This window comes from Camponotus floridanus, unplaced genomic scaffold, assembly GCF_003227725.1.
Source record: "Camponotus floridanus strain SB8 unplaced genomic scaffold, Cflo_v7.5 scaffold93, whole genome shotgun sequence".
NCBI lineage: Eukaryota > Metazoa > Arthropoda > Insecta > Hymenoptera > Formicidae > Camponotus > Camponotus floridanus.
The window spans coordinates 768911-791097 of NW_020229864.1; the positions used below are offsets into that span (position 1 = coordinate 768911).

The window sequence follows — 22187 nt, forward strand, 5'->3', positions numbered from 1 at the left end:
ATTATTTTGTACATAAAGGTATGAAGGTAAGATAATCGAAAAATGAATGGTTTACTAGATATTTTATGGTTTATGTAAAATTAAGAAATTATTTTAAGCCTTATAACTCAAACAGTACTTAATAAAAAGGTACTTAATTATAGTGTTTTGGAAAGCTCTCGAGATAAGCTACAAGAATATGCAATGAAAAATAGGGGGTTCCATTTAAGATTTCAAACTTGCCCCCCCTCACCGCCCAGGGGGAGGGGTGGGGGGCTGATTTTAACGTCATTGTACGTCCCCTTCGAAATGACGAAATTTTGATTCTAACCATTTTTTCGTAGTGTGCTTATTTTTCGAGTTATTTGGCTGCCTAAGTTAAAATGGGTCACCCTGTATATATATATATCGTCAGTCAAGTAGAGTAGAGGCTGTAATTTTTTATTTTCTATTGTACGCACTGAATGTAAAAGTTTCTTTTCAAGTTATATTTTTGTAAGAACGTAAAATATATATAAGTATTGTTCGTACTAAAAGTATCTCTCTTAATTACTCGATCCTAAGCCTGCCTTAACAGAACACAAAAGGATATCCTTAAAATATCTCTTACAGTTCCGCAACGCTCCCTTAAGAGATTCAGGAAATATCCTGAACTGTTTGGCTTTATACCATATTCTGAATAAATCCTGTGTATATCCCAAGGATATTTAGGATATATTCAGAATCATTCTGAGGATATCTTGTGCTGTTTGGAAACGTTCCTGCATGGAAATTGTATCAGAAATTAAATTAAAAGAATATATTTTTAATCTTGTTCGTTCGCCTTTGCAAACTTTATATAATAATTGCTTTGCATTGCTCCATCGTTATAATTAATAATTATTACATTTTTGAATCGAAAATTAACAAATAAATCATTTCACAAGTGACGACATCGCTATCTATCGGCCATCTAACGGAATTATATATTTTAATAGTTTTCGGCAATTATATCCAATATAAAACGATTGCTCCTTAATTGCTCCATCGTTATAATTAATAATTATTGCATATTTTTATCGAAAATTAACAAATAATTCATTTCACAAGTGAAGACGTCGCCACTATCGTCTACATCGGAACTACATGGCTCGGCAGTCAATGGTGCGAATATTCAAATATAATATATTAACTCTATTGTTTAAAACTATATCGCAAAAAATTTCATCAATATTTCCTATTGATTTTTTGATAAAATAATTGCCCCTCGCTTGCTTTATCAAAGTATTCCATTGTTCCATTGTTGCTCCATTGTTGTCCGCGCTAGGTGTGTTCGGCGTGTATACATGTGTATGTGTGCGTATGTTTTTAAATTTAGCGCGGTATCTCCCGACTGCTCTTGTAAAATATAGAATTAATAATAATTACAATGTAACAAAGTAATTTGTTAGTATTATTTAATTCTAAGATTTTAAGCCTTTATAAATCATATTATGCTAAATATGTGAAAAGAGTCAATTCAAATAAAAATAAATTGAAATAATAATAATTACTTTTAATATATATGTATAATTTTTTAAATGTAGTATTTAATAATAATTTGAAATTAATTGTATTAATATTTACAAATAGGTATTATTTCAAACTTTTCTAAGCTTATCTTTTTATTATTAAATATTAAATATTTGGGAAATATTTTTTATTACTTAATATTTTTGTTTTATTTTATTTATTTTTTATTTCTTATTTTTTATTTATTTAATTATTTTTTATTTTAGATTTTTATTTGTTATTTTTCATTAAACTTTTTTCTTTTTACTTTTTATTTTATTATTTATTATTTTATTATTTATGTTCTTTTTTATTATTTTATATTTACTTTTTTTATCTTAACAACTATATTAATTTAACTATATTAATTTTTAGTTTCTAGTTTATTTTTAGTTCAGAAACGTACACGCAGTTTATCAATGTTTTTTTATTAGCGTAGTGTAGTACAAAAAGTTGCTGTTCTGCCCTTCCTGCAAATCTCACTTATAAGACAAAGCTAATTTTGTAATCAGCAGTCATACTTAATAAAAACCTAATAAAAGGAATCAAGCCAGAGTAGTATTTGTACCTCGTTATAGGTTTTATTGTGCACTACTGCGGTCCAAAAGCTCAATATTTAATATATATAGCATATTTCTGCAGTATGCATTATTTCAATATTGTAGTATTGTTTGGAACTTTTCTGTGCTATGGAAATCAGTAAAAAATACTTTGACGCATATAATAAATAGAACTATTTTCATTTTTATTCGTCTTCAATTTCAAATAATCTGTTTAATATATTTTGAATTCCAACAAAGAATTCAAAATATTAACAAATGATTGGAAATTAAGTCAGTTTATTAGAAATTTTTTAAACACATAAAAAAATATATAAAAAGATATATTTCGGATCTTAGTACTCGTTCTTTCCCAGATAGCACTAAACATTTCTATGAACGTCCTATGAATATTCTTTAAGAATGTTTCGAATATTCTATAAGACATTCTTATATATTTATAGTATGTTTACAGTATATTCGAATGGCACTACTTTAAATGTTTTTCGAATGTGACTAGAATAATCTATCGAATATTCTATGTAACATTTTATGTATATTCATAGAATATTCCATATATGTCCTAATAGAATGTTCTATAAATGTGCGTAATATATTACACAGAATATTCTATACTCATTCTATAGCCCAGATTCTGAGTTCTCTTTTATTGATAAAAGTGCTTCTAAAAGTGGCTTATAGTCAATGAAAAGTCTTATAAGCCACTTTTAGAAGCACTTTTATCGATAAAAGAGGATTCAGAATATGGATTTATGTATTTACATTAAAATAAAATAAAGTCTCTTCATAAACATAAATTATTATTTTCAAAAATAGCTAAATTTCACCTTTTTACAAAAAAAAACAAAAAATTAAGTAGAAAATAATATAAGTTGAAAATGTTAAAGTATTAATTTTTTCTATTAACGGATATTATCTGTTTTTTAATCTTAACACTTCCACATTATCAATTTCTTTTGTATTTTAAGTAATTTTTGTTCTTATAAAAAAGAATTTAACTGTCCTTTTGAAAATAAACAATTTCATGTTTTTTAGAACTGATTATTTGATTATATATGTTACAGAAGTTTACATTACGTAATTAATAAATACATAAAGTAATTTTAAGTTCATTTTTTTATTTTAAAAAATAATTTTTAAAAGTTTTTACACATATTTTTATGAAACAACATATACACATATTTATTAATATTTATATAAATATCATGTAAATATAAAATATATTATATTTATAATGGAAATAATACTTTTGAATTTAATACTAAAATTCATAAAATCAAAATTTTTTAACAAAACAGAATTACCGAAGATTACCGAAGATTATGTCTAAGTGTCTAATATTTAAGTATACATATGAATCTTAAACTTGACTTTAAAAAAAACAATTCATAAAAATAATTATACATTCCAACAAAAGAGAAAACTAGAAAAAAATGATTATTGTTTATTTCTAAAAACTTGAAGTGTTTTAGAAATAAACAATAATTATTTTTAAAAATGTCAAATAAATGATTTTTTATCTTTTGTACTTAACATTGCACTTAAGTTGCACTTAAAATAAAATTATCTTTTACTTGCGAATATGCATTCAAAATAAAATTGCACTTAAGTTGCACTTAAAATAAAATTATCTTTTACTTGGGAATATGCATTCAAAATAAAATTTTTTTGTACTTGTAAATCTTACGAATTTTTTTCTTTTGTTGACTGTTTCTGTCGTTCGATAGATTTTACAAACCAATATTTTATTACAGCCTCTATCATCGCTTCTGAGCAGCCATGCGTTTTTTGTACAGCAGATAATATTGCTGAGCAAATTCGAAGATTAGAAAAGTTACGTTTTCCTTTAAAACCTATCCAACTATAAGTCTTAGACAAATCATTAGATAGTATTCTTGTTAACACGCGTTTCACCATCTGTTTGTAGGATGTTCCTCCGAATATGACCGCTTAAAGGCTTGTTCGTAGTGCGTAATATTATTAGAATATAGCTTGAACACTGTAAGAAAGAGAATTTTACATGAAAAATAAGAAAATAAATATATACAATATACCCAGCAAACAAGTAAGTTATATAATTGTTATTCGGTGTTTGCTGAGTATGCATTTTGTGTGATTTTCTTCAAGCATAACCTTAAATGTACTGAAATATATTTATCTTGAACTGTTAAAAGAATGTAAAAAAAATTACTAAAAATATATGGAAAAATATTCTTAAGTTTTATTTAATTTTTGATAAAATAAAATTAATAAAAGAAAAAAGATAATTACCTCTAGTTAAAACGCTATCATTTCATGTAAAGTACATGGCAAACATGGTCAAACACTTAACGACGCACATGACGACAAAAGACGAAACCGCTCACGAATATGGCCGCTTAAAGGCTTGTTCGTAGTGCGTATGGTCTTAAGGGTTCTTTTACACTTAATTTAATTCGAATTTCATCTATACTGCACATGCGCAATAAAATGTGCAATGAATAAATTCAACCAATATTCTAAGAATATTCTTCTCTATTAGAAATATATTATTTACGATTTTAACATTCTACGTATATTCATATAATATTCAATTCGAATATTCTAAAATTAAGAACATTTGTACTTTATAAGAATATTCATAGAATATTGTGTGCTATCTGGGTTGTAGGTTATATGCATTTTGTAGGTTATATGCATTGATGAAAAATTGAATGCATTAACCTAACCTATACAGAAAATAATTGATATTAAACCCACATAGAAATTAGCATCCAGTGGATGTCCATTAAACTTCCATAGTTCCATAGAACATCTATCTCCATGGTGGAAGTCAGATAGACGTCTATTAGAGCTCTATTAAACCGCCATAACTCTTTGTGATGTTTACATCCACGATGGAAATCAGATAGACGTCCATCAAACATCTATCTTACTTCCATAATAAATATCCTCCACAAATCTCTTATAGACCATTACACAATTATTATAGACGTATAACAGATTTACACATAAATAAATAATATTTAAGTAGATAATTAATATTATCAGAATTAATATTTAAGTTTTATTATTAATGAAAATTTTTAAAAATTATAAATAAAAATAAAAAATTTTCAGCTAATTTTTAAAGTACATTTAAACATTTACAATATTTTTATACACATATTTAAATATTTATAATTTAATTTAAAAATAAAATAAATTTAAACTATACATAATTATATAAATTAATTGTATAAATTACTTTAGGTCTATTAATATAATTATCAAAGCTTTTATTAGAAAGAAAACTGATGAACTGATAAAAAATGATAAACGTCCAATAAAAATCAAATATATACTTCTAATGGGCCTCTATTAGACATCTTTAACTGACGATTAACTGATGTTGCGTGGATCATTAATAGAGGGCTCACGGAGTCTCGGTAGATGATTAATAGATATTCCATGGATCATTAATAGAGGGTTCATAAAGTTTCGATGGACGATTAATCGATGCTCCATGGATCATTAAGGTTCGCAAAGCCTCGATGGACAATTAATCGACGCTCCGTGGCCCATCAATAAAGGATTCACAGAATATGGATAAATGAAATATATAATTGTAAATAAAAATAATATTAAAAATTGTAAAAAACTTTGTTTATTGATGATAAAATTAGAAATTAATTTGATGCTTAAAGCTCCTTGGTCCTCGCCGCGACTATGTTGGATTATGACATCAGAAGCGAGAAATTACACGCTGAAAATTTTTGCGGTAATTATACATAAAAAGGCAATCGGCATTGCATCCATCGAGATACCAACATCGCTCTGGAGTTGCATGATGGAGTCCATCCTTGCACAAATGTGTCATTGACATATGTTGTCAAAGTCACACCTCTAATTAATATTCTGAAGGTTTTAGCCGGCAGTTATTCTTTATTCAAAAGTAATTAAAGTATTTATGCAGAAAAGGGTCGCCCTCTCCGATTTGCTTTATTTTTAAATATGTTTATAGGGGAGATATTGCTCTCCCGGAGCAATTTCGTATATATTGTCACGTTCGGCGATCCCTAGATCTAGCAGGAATTTTTTTCCTTTTCTCACTATCCTCCATCCAATAAGCTACAAGCACAAACTAACATGAAACTAAGAGAGACCCACTTATGCGTCACCTATAATGAAAAGCGAATCTAAGAGAGAGATATATATATGAATCTATATACATATAGATCTACATACATATAGATATCTATATACAAACGAGATAGACTTATATGTAATACTTGGGAAAGACAAGGACCGATATAAGGAATTCCTTTTAAATATAAACTTCTCATATTATACAACTATATAAAAATATAATGTAAAATATGACTAAAAAATTAAAGAGAATCTATTTATGTAAAAATCATGATAAATGACCAATATTTTAAATAATTATTGTAAATCTTTGAAAAAAGTCATTTATCGTAATTTATTATAACTACTATCTTAAAGGCCAAGGAATTTGTTCTTACTCTGTCATAAATTATCGCTACCATTCAATTTTAGAAGTGTATAAATTTCTTCCAACAACGGAAGAGCGGGCATTCTCATATTAATTCACTCTAGACTTAAACTCACTCAGATTCTTATTCGCATTGTAAACCGCTAGATTAAATTAATTCAGAATAAAGAATTCAAATTTTAAAACAAGAATATATTTCTTTATCATCATCAGTGAAGAAAACCCAACTCAAAGCAGTTAATTATCCCAGGGTTTTACTCCCTTAACCACAAGAAGAACCCACAACTAAGACGTTCGGTTGAACTCATAAAACTATTGGAAGATCCTGTCTCACGGAATCAACTAATCGAAGTTACCAGAACGTCACAATATATAAGGATCGGACTCAAATAGCTTTGGAGATATAGGCTAAACAAATAAATACAAAAATAAAATACATCTTCGAAAAACCCATCTATATGAAATAATGGGTAAGAAATACCCAATTCCTACGTATTTTTACCTCCAGAACATGAATATGAAACTTAAAAATGGCGGTCGAACTCGCAAGTCGAAGAAAAATGCAAAAAAAAGGTAAATTAAAGGTAAATAAAAAAAGGTAAACAATTTAAATTGATATAGAATTTAATACAATTTAATACAATTAAAAAATATTACAAATGTATGTGTACACACACACACACACGCTCGCGCGGGGACTGCAAATGGGGCCCCTCTCCCGCAACCCACCGATAGGAGACGCATTGCGAAGAGTTCAATCACAATGGATATATGCTGTAAGTTGTAAAGCGAGGTCCATCTTGCCTACCGGCGGGGTGGTTGCGGGAAGGAGCCCAAGGCCCCCCCCTTGCTTTTTCCGCGCATGCGTGTGTGTGTGTGTGTGTGTGTGTGTGTGTGTGTGTGTACACATACATTTGTAATATTTTTTAATTGTATTAAATTGTATTAAATTCTATATCAATTTAAATTGTTTACCTTTTTTATTTACCTTGAATTTACCTTTTTTTGCGTTTTTCTTCGACTTGCGAGTTCGACCGCCATTTTTAAGTTTCATATTCGTATTCAGAAGGTAAAAATACGTAGGAATTCGGTATTCTTACCCATTATTTCGTATAGGTTGGTTTTCCGAAGAGTTTACCTTATTTTTGTATTTATTATTTTTATCCTTTTTCAGCCTATATCTCCAAAGCTATTTGAGTCCGACCCATATATATATATATATATATATATATATATATATATATATATACACTGTGTTAAAAAAGTTCGGACACGGTCGAATATCTCGATAAAGAAGAGTTTTACTAGAAAGTGTTTTAGACAAAAGTTGTATGGCTTCGAGGAGGACATAACATGATACCATTGATTTGACCTTGAAGAGTTATTTGAAGGTCACCTTCAATTCTTTAAATGGAACCTTTTCTTTCTCATTATATATTCTTGTAACTTATCTCGAGAGAAAGAAAACAATTATTTCGAAGAAAAAATGTGTAATTTGTATTTTTTCTTATAAACAATTGGGTGTTTTCTTTACACCAGTCGATTCCTCTCATTATTTTGTACATAAAATTATTAAGGTAAGATAATCAAAAAATAAATATTTTATTAGATATTTTATAGTTTATATAAAATTAAGAAATTATTTCAAGCCGCATAATTCGGAAAGTACTTAATGAAAACTAACTTAATTATAGTGTTTTGGAAAGCTCTCGAGATAAGCTACAAGAATATGTAATGAGAAAAAATAGGATCCATTTAAGAAATTGAAGGTGACCTTCAAATAACTCTTCAAGGTCAAACCAATGGTATTATGTTATGTCCCTCTTGAAGCCATACAGCTTTTGTCTGAAACACTTTCTAGTAAAACTTTTCCTTATCGAGATACTCGACCATATCCAGACTTTTTTAACACTCAGTATACATATATACAAAATTACAGGAAGAATTAGAGGAGGAAAATTACGGTAGGTAGAACATTGCAGAAGTAGCTTTATTATTTCTAGTACTTCCAAATGTAGAAGTTGAGCGTATCTTCAGTTAACTCAACTTAATAAAAAATAAAACAAAAAATAATTTAAGTCTTAATATAATTAATTCAATATTATATGTACGCTATGATTTAAAAAGACACGGTAAATGTTGTCACGATTATAAATTATCAGAAAAAATATTAAAAATTATTGGTACAAACGAGCTTATTCCTAAAAATATGAAAATTTTTAACTTAAATGATTTAATTTTTAACAAATATTTCAACTAGTCTGCTTTATCTCTTAAAAAATTCTCACTTAAATTATATATATATATATATATATATATATATATATATATTTTTTTTTTTTTTTTATTTAAGTGAGAATTTAAATATATTAAAATATATATATATATATATATATGTATGTATACAGGGTGTCTGCTAAACATGCGGCAAAAATTCAGGGGGTGATTTATTGGGTTATTTTAAGACTTTTTTGTTATCTGATGATTTTCGAAAAAATGCTTTGTTTCGAAAATAAAAGCAATAAAAGTTTTTTGACCAATTTTTTATTCCATAAATAACAGGCAATACAGGTTTTTTTCAAGTATTAACGTAGTCTAAATAAACGTAGCAAGCTAGTGCAGATGTTGAAAACAATAACAAAATTTGTTTATTTGCCATTGATAGTTAAACTTTTGTTAGTGTTCATGAATCGCTATACGAACGCTGAGATGACTGACATGCATTTCATGTATGGTCTTGCCGATGGAAATTCGTTATGGGCTAGGCGATTGTACATTGAACGATTTCCCAACCGTAATGTTCCTGATAGAAAAACCTTCGAAAGAATTCATCAACGTCTTCGAGAAACAAAAATTGGTCAAAAAATTTTTATTGCTTTTATTTTCGAAACAAAGCATTTTTTCAAAAATCATCAGATAACAAAAAAAGTCTTAAAATAACTCAATAAATCACCCCCTGAATTTTTGCCGCATGTTTAGCAGACACCCTGTATATTTATTTATTTATATCGCTTAATATTAAAATTTAAATATTATAGTTTAAAAATAAGAATACAGAAATTTTTATAAAATATTTTATTCATGAAAGAAGCACCTTCACAATTTATAATCCTTTCTTCGAGGTACAAGTTTATAAATTTTACCTTTATAAACTGTATTTTTAGAAATAAAAAACTTAGTAATTTTTATTTCAAACAGTACTCTGGAACTGTTTGACTCATTTTTTAAAGAACAAATCTTACTGATAAGTATTATATAATAAAATCTTGCGTTAAATTTTAACTATTAATTTAACTACTATTTTTTCTTGATATTAAAATTTAGTTATTATCTAGCTTTTTTAAAATACTGTCTAGACTTTTTTCCTAGCTATTGGCAACACTGACCGCTAGTGTACGACGTAGGGAAAACGTTCTCTGAAAAATGACCCTTTCAGGTTTCTCTCTGGCTATATTGGGTCCGTTTTTTTTAGCTGCACTGTTGCACTAATGCAATTAGTTAGAGTGAAAGAAAGTATGTTTGTCTCTTTCTAACTTATTGCACTAATGCAGCAGGGTCCCGTTAGCCCACAAGCCCAATAACACACGAGACACCTCCGATTAGACACAGTACAATTGGACACAACTGGCTTTGATTGGCTAATCGTGCTTGATCGTGCTGGTTACCCTAGGCATCGGTCGATATGATTGGCTGTGTCTAATCGTACTGTGTCTAATCGGGCAATCCCCATAGCACACAACCACACATATCAGCCGATGCTTAAGATAACCAGCACACTTGACCAATCAGAAGGTCCTAGTGTTCTAACTGACCAATTAGCAACACTCGTACGCTATCGGGCTCGTGCGTTATCGGGTTCCGTCCATTTCAGAACACGACCTATGTATAATATTATTTATACAGGTGCAATTTCATTGACGCTAAAAACCAGCGGCAAATTAAAATCACTAGACTTTCTCTAGATTCGGCGTCAATAAAATAAAGTTCAGTTTCAACTTTTTCAGCGTGTCGCAAAATTCAAGTGTAGTAATATGTAATTGTGGATCTGTTCTTTTTAGCTGCACTGTTACTCCCCTCTATAGGCCCTAAGAGTCTATCCAGACAAACTTGCATAGGTGCATATGCATAACATAAGACCATATGGACCAATGAGCATCGAGTATTAAATCGTTATATTGACTTACATAACATAATACTCGATGCTCGTTGGTCCATATGGTCTTATGTTATGCATATGCACCTATGCAAGTTTGTCTGGATAGGCCATAAGAGTCTATCCAGACAAACTTGCATAGGTGCATATGCATAACATAAGACCATATGGACCAATGAGCATCGAGTATTAAATCGATATATTGACTTACATAACATATTACTCGATGCTCATTGGTCCATATGGTCTTATGTTATGCATATGCACCTATGCAAGTTTGTCTGGATAGGCCCTAAAGGCCGCAGCACACACTTTTGCATAAGCACATAACCATAAGCATAAAAAAATTGATTGGTTCATTTTCTTATGCATATACTTGGGGACCAATCAATTTCCTTATGCTTCTGGTTATGCGCTTATGCAAAAGTGTGTGCTGCGGCCTTAAGTTTATGTACGAAGTTAGGGCCTATCCAGACAAACTTGCATAGGTGCATATGCATAACATAAGACCAATATGGACCAATGAGCATCGAGCATTAAATCGCTATATTGACTTACATTAGAGAACCTCTAGGAGAGAGAATGGACAACTGATTAAGCTCTTTCATGATTGGCTGGCAGAAAATGTATCAATTTTAGCTATTGCGACGCCAATGCAAAATATGATGACACACAAATAGGACACACATGACACACATATATTAACCTATTTGTGTGTCATCATATTTTGCATTGGCGTCGCAATAGCTAAAATTGATACATTTTCTGCCAGCCAATCATGAAAAAGCTTGATCACATGTCACATGATCAGTTGTCCATTCTCTCTCCTAGAGGTTCTCTAACTTACATAACATAATATTCGATGCTCATTGGTCCATATGGTCTTATGTTATGCACATAGACATATATACATAGACTGCGCATGCTATGCTGGCCGTTGAAGCAATGAAGTGAGATAGAAAATGGCTCGGAGGATCTCTTTCTCTCTCGCACAGTAAGAAAAGTGGAGGAAGCAGAATGAGAGTTGCAGGGGAAGCCTCCCATTGTGGCCTCCCTTCAAGTCTTGAGAGGAAAAGAGTTCACTTCCCCCTCCACGGTGTGATTTAGAGTGAGACAGAGATCCCCCGATATTGCTTTCTCTTTTTAAATGTTTGCTTCAATGGCTAGCACAGCATGCGCAGTCTAGTTATATTAGAGCACTAAATATACAGGTATTCTATACTCCGCCATTTTTAATCCATTCCCCCTCCTTGTTTCTCGTGTCACTCGCCTCGTCGCTAAGCTGAGATTATAGTAGATAGGTTAGTGAAATTATATGGGGTGGGGGGATGGATTAAAAATGGCGGAGTATAGAATACTCATATATTTAGTGCCTTAGTTATATACGTCTATGGTCTGGATAGACCCTAAAGGCTTTCGCACATGAATTGCCATAACCATAAACGTAAAACGTAAACGAAAGCTGAAGAACCAATCAAAATATTGCTTTAGCTTTATGTATCCTAGAAGACGATAGAAACGATGATAAAGTTGACTGTAAGCAGAAGTAACTAGGATTTTAACTGATTGAAATCCTAGTTACTTCTGCTTACGGCCAACTTTATCATCATTTCTATCATCTTCTACGATACATAAAGCTAAAGCAATATTCTCATTGGTTCTTCAGCTTACGTTTACGTTTTACGTTTATGGTTATAGCAATTCATGTGCGAAAGCCTTAAAGGCCGCAACACACACTTTTGCATAAGCGCATAACCAGAAGCATAAGGAAATTGATTGGTCCCCAAGTATATGCATAAGAAAATGAACCAATCAATTTTTTTATGCTTATGGTTATGCGCTTATGCAAAAGTGTGTGCTGCGGCCTTCAAATTTACAATATATACTTAACGAAACGTAATGTGGAACCCTTGTGCGGAGACCCTTACTATGATACTTTTTTATAACTTTTGTTATTTTTTCATGATAAAATAAATACTAAATATGTATAATAAAAATCAATGTAATTGGTACACACATAATATATATCTCAAAATATATAATATTTTTAATGAAATTTTTAATGAAAAATATAAAGCCAATTGAATGAGATTGTAACAGTTAAATTGCGGGAGAATGAGTTAGTGGCTAAGAAGACGAGCACATTAGTAGTGGTGAATTATATGAGAAATAAGATTCTTCTAATTTACGAGATGGACAACATATGTCGCAAGGTTTAAACACATAATTAGGATATACTGATGGTACGCAGACTTGATATGATGATGAAGTATCGCAAAAAGGTTTACACCACGAATTATTATCATTGTCATTCAATGAGTCGCTTCTTGCACAGGGTTTTAAAGATTGATAAAAATCTTCATTATCGCATGACAAAATTTGTTCTTGACGAGCTTTATCACAAGTTAATTTACAATACGTAGCCAAAGCGGCTTCTCTAGCTTGATCGGCACAATAAAACTTTCTAAGAGCAATTTCTGCATCACCCAAATCAGTTAGCTTCAATAAAGCGGCACGACCTGGTTTGCAAACTGGATACAGTTTTGTCATACATTCTGGTCTACCCATACAATCCCACATCATACATCTATCTTGTAGACCATTTCTTTTAATACACTCACATTTGTATCTTATGCTGGAACGAAAATTGAAACTCTTACACAGTTTTACACATCCCTGCAATATGTTTAAAATCAATCGATTTATGATACATTTCACAAGTAAATCAAATTATATCAATATTGATTTAAAAAAATTCAGAGTTTATTAAAATATTTAGACAGCATGTATATTCAGAAGATGTTTAGAGAACATCCCAAAGACCTATCACACCAAAGATATCTGAAATATTTTCTAGATATCATTCAGATATGCATGCTATTTAAGTAGCTAATTAAACTGTCGTTAATGAAAGGTAATTAACAATAAGGCTGATTCTTTGGAAGAGGCAAGTAAAAAGAGTTATTGTTAGAAACTTACATAAGGCTGACTACAAGATGATAATTCTATAGGACAATATACCATAGGTGGACAAAGTGGTTCGTCCCATTCACATGGTTTCCTAAACATATATAATATCAATAAACCACATATTTATTTCACACTACTCTCAACATGAAACTAAATAAAATCTTACTTCTTATCCATAGAGCTGATTAAACATTTCAATTGCGCTAATAATTCGCGTCTTCTATCACAATTTGGATTTTTACCATCACAAGGCATTTTAGCTTCCAAATTTTATATAACACTTAATATTAAGAAGAGAAATTTTCTTCTAAAATTAGACTTTTTTCTCTTTTTTTATTATATTTTCTATATTTTTATTTTGTGATATTTATATACATGTACATGGAATATGTAGAATTTAGAAATTTTGTATTTAATTTGAAAATAATTAATTTAGATTGATATCAACTGAGAATTTTCTCTAAGACTAATGTCACTTTATTAAAATAACGAGTTTCCTAGCAACTGTATAATACATTATTAAACTATATATATAGAATTAACTAATGCATATATATGTATATATGTGTGTGTGTGTGTGTATACTTCAAAAAAGATATAATTTTAATAAATATAATAAATAATAATAAATATAATAAAAATATAAATTAAATAAACATAAATTAAAATATTAAATGTAATTAAATTATGTCATACATGTTCATATGTTTCTTTTGTATAATCTTTGTCTATGTAGAAGAAAAAAAATAAAAAAAATAAAAATAATTAAAAATTAATTAAAAGACTAATTTTTACATCTTAGAAAAGATGTAAAAATTATCCTTTTAATTAATTTTTAATTATTTTTATTATTACTTATACAAGGAAAAATTTAGGATTAATTATTATAGACGGCAATCGTTTAATTAAACTTATTTACATTTGGTTTCAATGTGACCTTGAATATATTACAAGAAATGTTGGAAATGTTCACCATTTTCTTGAATACAAGTAGTTACACGTCGGCGTATCGATTCACGGACACGTTCAAAAATGCCAATGCGTGATATTCAAGATCTTCGTGACCGCACTGCAGATTGCGAGACATTCCGCTGTACGCCAGGTATTTTTGAACGTGTCCGTAAATCGATGCATCGACGTGTCACTGCTTGTATTCAGGAAAATGGTGAATATTTTCAACATTTATTGTAACATACTCAAAGTCACATTAAAACCAAATGTAAATAAGCCTAATTAAACAATTGTCGTCTACAATAATTAATTCTAAATTTTTCCTTGTGTAAGTAATACAGCTAACAGTATTTTCAATATAACTCCTGAAATAAGCATTTCCTATGTTCATATAACATTTTTTTCATCCTTCAGGTATGAGGAATATCTCCTTAAATTTTTGACATAACTTTTTAGAATATCCTGTGTATGTGTGTGTGTGTGTGTGTATATGTATATATTTATATTTATATTGATTAAATATATTTAAATTATATATATCTATATGGAATTTTTTTCCAATTATCATAAAAGAAAAGTTATTTTGAAATTTATATCTAAAGTCGTTTTCCTTAAAAGTAAAAAAATATAACAATTAAAATTATTTAATTGTTTTATATATTTAATGCATATAATTATATATATTTATATATTTAATGCATATAATTATATATATTTTGTCTAATATTTAGAAAATATGCTATAATAAAAATATGTAAAAATTAAATATATATTTTTTCAATAATTAGTATCAAAATTTTTTGTTATATTTACACAGATATATATATAGGGAGTTTATTACATATACATATATACATACATTATATATTATGTAGTATTATAAATAAATTTATATGTATCTTTTTTAATTTTTAATAAAATACCTTCTTCGTTCAATCTTGAAATTAAAACACCAAAATCATTTATCAAAATATCTTTACACATAGTAATTGCTTTTAATTCTTTTGTTGAAAATATTAGTTTTTTATCTACATTTACTTTTTCCTCAAGTATCTTTATAAACATTTTAATCTATACAAAAAAAAATTGTTATCAAATTTTGCATGTAAATATGCTTTAAATAAATATAAATAAATTATTTCATATGCACATAACTTACTTTTTTGTTTGTTAATTTACCATCAGAATTTAAATTTGATGTTATACAATCTTCTGATGTATCTATCATTGTATATCGCAATATATCTATTACATCTAATGCATCTGATTCGGTTGCTTCAATACGTAATTCCAGTTTTGCTCTAGCCTATAATAAAATAATATAAAATATCTTCTTAACACATATATATATTTTTCTCGCAATGAAAGATACCTCAGTCAAACGAATCATGGCTTCTAATTGTCTATTAAATATAGGTATGTTTCCAAATTGTTTATTTTTTAATCGAAGTTCTAAATAATAACTTTGTAATACTGCTGCAGCTTTGGCTGACAATTTTGGTTTCACATATTGTCGTGCATAGGAAATATAACTTCGAAGAATAGGCTGTGGGATGATCTCAGTAGATAATGGTAACATTAACTTTTTCCTGAAATGTTTATTATACAAATTTACATGTTTCTCTTAAACAAAGTAGTATATATAGAACAAAATAACATAAAATATTATTAATTAGTTTTTCAATTAAGTACTTATATAATGAGAAAAATATTAAATTATAATAATCAAAAGATGTACCATATTTTCAACAAATATCTCAAAGGGATACATTATTACTTACCTTAAGGAACAATCATTAACAGATGAGTCTATAGCTTCTTGATTGAAATTTGTATGTGAATTGGTATGAACTGTCATAATATGTTTGCATAACAAATTATCGAAATGCTGTCATAAATAAAAAAATAATATTGTTACAAGCAGTTTAATATTTATTCTTTGCCACATATTTAGTTACCTTATCTGGTTTATCCAATAATAAAAAAATTAAATCAAATCGCGAAAGGATAGGCTGATTAATATTTAAATTTTCAGTTATTGTTTTGCTTTTGTCATATTGCCCTCCGATAGGATTAGCTGCTGCTAGAATTGATGTCCGTGCGGGAAAAGAAGATATTATACCTGATTTTGCAACGGTGACACTTTGTTGTTCCATTGATTCTAATAATGCCTGAAACAATATATACATATAAAAATTAATATATTTTAAATATTAAAAAAATATTTGCTTTATTAATTTTATTATGAAAATGTTACAGAAAGAAAGAGACCAAAAAAGAACGAGAAAAAACGGGAAAATTGCTATACATTAAATTTGTTACAGCATTAATAGCATTTATTCATTATTTTAGCATACATAATGAATATTCATATCATTTTACCTGATGTTGAGAACATATTTTATCAAATTCGTCGATGCAACAACAACCTTGATCTGCTAAAACCAAAGCACCAGGTTCTAAAGCAAAATCATTCGATCCAGTTTCTTTTGTAAGTGTCACCGTTAATCCAGAGGATGTACTTGAATTGCCACAAATATATACGCCTTCAAACATTTTATAATTTTTTATAAAACTTTTTTTGAAAAATATTTATATGAAATATTTATATTTTAAATATTAAATAAATATTTATATTTTTTTATATTTTTTTATTTTTTTTTACAAATTATATTTTTCGAAATAAACTTAATTTTACCTTTTGTAGATATTCGAGCACATGCTTGTAACATCTGCGATTTGCCAAGACCAGGATCTCCGATTAACAAAATATGTATGCCATCTCGTAACTGCGCGCGCTTTATATTACCCCCAAATAAACTCAATATCAATCCAGCTTTTATCATTTCATGGCCATATATACTAGGGCATAACGAATGTACTAATAATGCAAAAATATTTGGTTCTTTATATATATTCTACACATAACAAAAAAAAGACATAATATAATTATTTTAGGATATAGGATTTAATTCAATTTTTATATTTAATAAAAAAGAGAAAATATATACCTGTATGGCCAAATAATTTTTTAAAGAAATTTCATTATTCATAGAACTCTTATTTTGACATTTACGTTTGTTATTGATAACTGTTATTGCTTTCATATATAGAGAAAACGGAGTCCCAACTTGTATTTTAGTTGCATCATCGACTCCTTGTACCTAAAATTTTTCAAGATGTTAATAACTTTTTCTTCATTTTTTCTTTAGTATTTTCATATTAATGAAAAATAAATCATTATATAGAAAAGTTTTTTTAGATGTAATATAATTTCTATATAACTAGTCCTGAGAATTACCTTAATAATGCCTGTAAGTGTTATATCGTCCCCAGGCATACAAATATTAACTAAATTATCCATAAGTTCCACATCGAGTACTTTAGGCACTTTACCTTTATTCTCCTACAAAATATTAACACGTGTACATACTCATACATATATATAATTTCATTAATAATTTATTTCATATAAACACTTTTCTTTAAAGCATTTAAAATATATTATTTGTATGTTTGTCCTTATTAAATATTAATTTTTAAAACAATTTAAAACTTAATACCAAATATAACTATTATAAAAAATAAACTGTGTATGAAAAATATTTTTGTTTGTATTTAAACTAATATCTTGCAAAAAATAATCATATTAATTAATTATATTATAAATAACAAAATGTACTATCTGCTCATCATTTAATGGTTCTTGTATCCTGATGATCTGGAATAAAATACTTTTCACGAAAGGTGAATCCAACACTGGATAAAACTTTGATGTACCACAAGTATCACATTTTTTTGGTAAAGTATATATTTCTTGAGACTGTTTGATTAATTTTTGCAAATGACATTTGGAACAACCAAATACCATCCATTGTATGAGATGTTTTATTCTACCAACCCTTATTACACAACCTCTGGTAGACACCAATCGCTCTAGAAAGATTAGATAAAATAATAATTATTTAGCATTACAAAAATGAAATAAATTAAAAAATTAATAAATCTATATAACATCAGATATTTTTTTCTTTTTAATAAAAGATACATAAAAGTCTACACATACCATAATAATTTAGCTTAAGGTCTCGCAAACATATAATTGGTTGATAGTTTAATATACTTAATTTGATTGTTGGTAAACTGCTAATAGAATTCAAAACATACTGTAAATTTTCTTCTGGCACTGTTTTCAAAATTTTCTAAAATTATGGTATCAAAAATTTACAAGAATTATAAGAAAGAAGAATATCAAGAATTCTGTTGATAACAAAAATCAAAATTTTAGAAGTCAAATAAATAATTAATAAGTAAATTAAATTTATATTGCTTATGAAATCAAAAATAAATAAAATTAAATTAAAAATATAAATAATATTTATTTAAATGTAAAGAAAAACATACCTGATGAATACCAAGTTTTATACAATTTAATATGTTCATTGGATTTTCATGAATTTCATGCTTAAAATTTGGCCATTGCTTCATAAATTCACTATCCTCATATAGTTCACAGATGTCAATGTCAAAAGACATTCCTACTTCCAAATTTGCCATAGTAAACAATGAAGATAATACTTCATGTCTTTCTATAAATGCCTCTACAGCTTTAATTTGCTTTGTAATAGCACTATTAGTTTTATATTCTGTATAAATAATTCTGTATAAATAATTTATTATAATACATAAAAGAGAGGTGAAAGAGAGAAAAAGAAAGAGAGATGCAGCAAGACATATTTAAGAAAATAATATTTGTTTTTTTAATTATGCCAATTATATACATACCTTTGTCAGGAAAAAACAACCTCCATCCATAATATGGAATATCTATATTCCTACCAATGTCGAGATTATAATCTGCTTTGTTTTGATCTATAAAATAATATTACAGTATTTTTGTAAAATTTATTCAAAAATTTAAAATATTTTATTTTTAGCTCTCTAAAAATTTTTATATTTAATAAATTTAGATATAAATTAAGGCCCGATTGTATCAATATTTTGACTTTAAGCAAGACTTAAATATATATCTATTTTTCTTTATTTGAAAAGAAAGATAAATATAGTACACATATTTAAGTCTTCAATTCAACATAATGGTGCAACTTGGTTGAATTTAAGTGAGACTTAAATATATGTACTATATATATGTATATATATGTTTGTGTATATATAAAAGTGATAAAATAATTATATATATATATATATATATATATATATATATATATAAAAGTAATAAAATAATAATAAAATAATAATAATAATAAATAGAAAATAAGCACAATTTCGATACTTACATGATATATTATTATGTGATTTGGCAGTTTTCATCCCTTTCCATTTCTTTTTATAATAATTTGCTTTATCACACATAATATTCAATAATAATTTCAATAATAATTTCAATAATGTATATTATACATGTAATGAAATTAAGAAACCAACGAAATGTTAATGTTTTTACAATTTCCTTCTATAATCAAAACAAAACTCAAAAAGGGTGCTTTCCACAAACTTCTCTATCTGACATTGGGTCTGTTCTTTTCAGCTACACTGCTGCACTAGTGCAATAAGTTAGAAAGAGACAAACATGCTTTCTTTCACTCTAAGGGCCTATCCAGACAAACTTGCATAGGTGCATATGTAGAGAACCTCTAGGAGAGAGAATGGACAACTGATCAAGCTTTTTCATGATTGGCTGGCAGAAAATGTATCAATTTTAGCTATTGCGACGCCAATGCAAAATATGATGACACACAAATAGGTTAATATAACCTATTTGTGTCATGATATTTTGCATTGGCGTCGCAATAGCTAAAATTGATACATTTTCTGCCAGCCAATCATGAAAAAGCTTGATCACATGTCACATGATCAGTTGTCCATTCTCTCTCCTAGAGATTCTCTATGCATATGCATAACATAAGACCATATGGACCAATGAGCATCGAGTATTAAATCGCTATATTGACTTACATAACATAATACTCGATGCTCATTGGTCCATATGGTCTTATGTTATGCATATGCACCTATGCAAGTTTGTCTGGATAGGCCTTAAAAGTTGCGTATTTGTCGGTCCGGTTTTTTTGTGGCTGGGCTCCCCGTGGACTAATATTTCGGAGTATTTCGAAAATTAATAAAAATATAAAAATTTATTTTGATAGTTTTCCGACCAAAAAAATAATTAATACATTAGAAAAATACAAAAAAGTGACATTTGTATGTATTGTTTATTATAACAGAAAATAATAAATAAATTTTCTAAATTGAAAAACAATTTGAGGTTAGAATAACATTCCATTTTCCATAAAAATCACTCCTTGGGGAGCGAGGCTATCGAAAAATTGGATTGGAAAAAAATTCTGATTGGTTGACCACCACTCTAGTACTTTTCCGAGATTCCGTTTTCCTTAATTCCGACTGCCATGCTGACAGCAAAACTGAACAAAAAGCATTTAAATTACAATATTGAACTTTACCGGTTCTGGCATAAGTTAACAGTAGTGTTCCTAGAATACAGAGTCTGGACAATCCGAATTAAAGCCCCTCAAAATGGCGTCAATGTGTGATGTGAGTATATAATGAAAGAGAGTTTCTTATAGAAGAATTGAAGATACATAAAGAGAAAAAGTAAGTAATAAATAACATAAATAATAACACATAATAATATATAATGTATAACATATCAAATATTATAACATATAATTATTAATACATATAATACATATAAATATTTATAAATAATTATTTTATCTCAACTTCTAAATAATGTTAACAAAATAAACATTTAATTTTAATGATAGGCTAAACCATGTCTTATTGTTGTGTTACCAAGTTTCCAATTCCTCCTTAATATTATACAATATTTTATTATATCTATTTGTTTTACTATGTATATGATCAAATTTTACATTTAGAATAAATAAAATACGAAATAAATCTTGTTCTTCAATGGTTTACCTTTATTCTAGGATTTTCTATTTTACTTTTCATTATTTTATTTATTTATATTACTTTATTTATATTAATGATGTTTTATGTTTCTTTGAATACATGTGCGTTCCCACTGCATTTTGATTCGTTCTGCCATTTTGAGGGGCTTGCGAGCTGAATCAATGAAAAGATGTCTATGGCCGGTATTCATAGACCGGTATTCATAGGCCGGTATTCATAGTCCGATCTTATATTTGAGATCGTCTTAAGTTCGAGCTTGAAATGCTACGCAGCTATTTGATTGGTTGAATGAGGTCTTAAGTCAACCTCGAAGCAGACTTAAGACAATCTTAAATATAAGATCGGACTATGAATACCGGCCATAGTCCGATCTTATATTTAAGATCGTCTTAAGTCTGCTTCGAGGTTGACTTAAGACCTCATTCAACCAATCAAATAGCTGCGTAGCATTTCAAGCTCGAACTTAAGACGATCTCAAATATAAGATCGGACTATGAATACCGGCCTATGAATACCGGCCTCTGTATTCTAGGGACACTAGTTAACAGTTACGATCTCTATAAACCAGCCTTAACGTTTGCTTATTGCGCATGTGCAACTTTATTCCGGCAAC

General features: G+C 28.2%; 1 protein-coding gene across 2 annotated transcripts; it reads right to left on the reverse strand.

The window, feature by feature from the left end:
* Nucleotides 1-13207: 13207 nt before the first annotated feature.
* LOC105255197 (DNA helicase MCM8) lies at nucleotides 13208-20004 on the reverse strand. Of its 2 annotated transcripts, XM_025415001.1 has the most exons (16): nucleotides 19915-20004; nucleotides 19403-19489; nucleotides 19022-19263; nucleotides 18684-18819; nucleotides 18300-18553; nucleotides 17919-18023; nucleotides 17629-17781; nucleotides 17316-17535; nucleotides 17000-17163; nucleotides 16576-16788; nucleotides 16399-16505; nucleotides 15990-16206; nucleotides 15777-15923; nucleotides 15541-15688; nucleotides 13676-13757; nucleotides 13208-13372 (listed from the first exon to the last, which is right to left on the reverse strand). In XM_025415001.1, exons 1-15 carry the CDS (start codon nucleotides 19988-19990, stop codon nucleotides 13702-13704), a joined length of 2325 nt encoding a protein of 774 aa, XP_025270786.1. In that variant the 5' UTR covers nucleotides 19991-20004; the 3' UTR covers nucleotides 13208-13372; nucleotides 13676-13701. The 2 variants fall into 2 exon arrangements, 1 of the variants encoding a protein (XP_025270786.1); XR_003123700.1 differs by lacking the exon at nucleotides 15541-15688 and having other exon boundaries at nucleotides 13216-13331.
* Between the last annotated feature and the right edge of the window lie 2183 nt (nucleotides 20005-22187).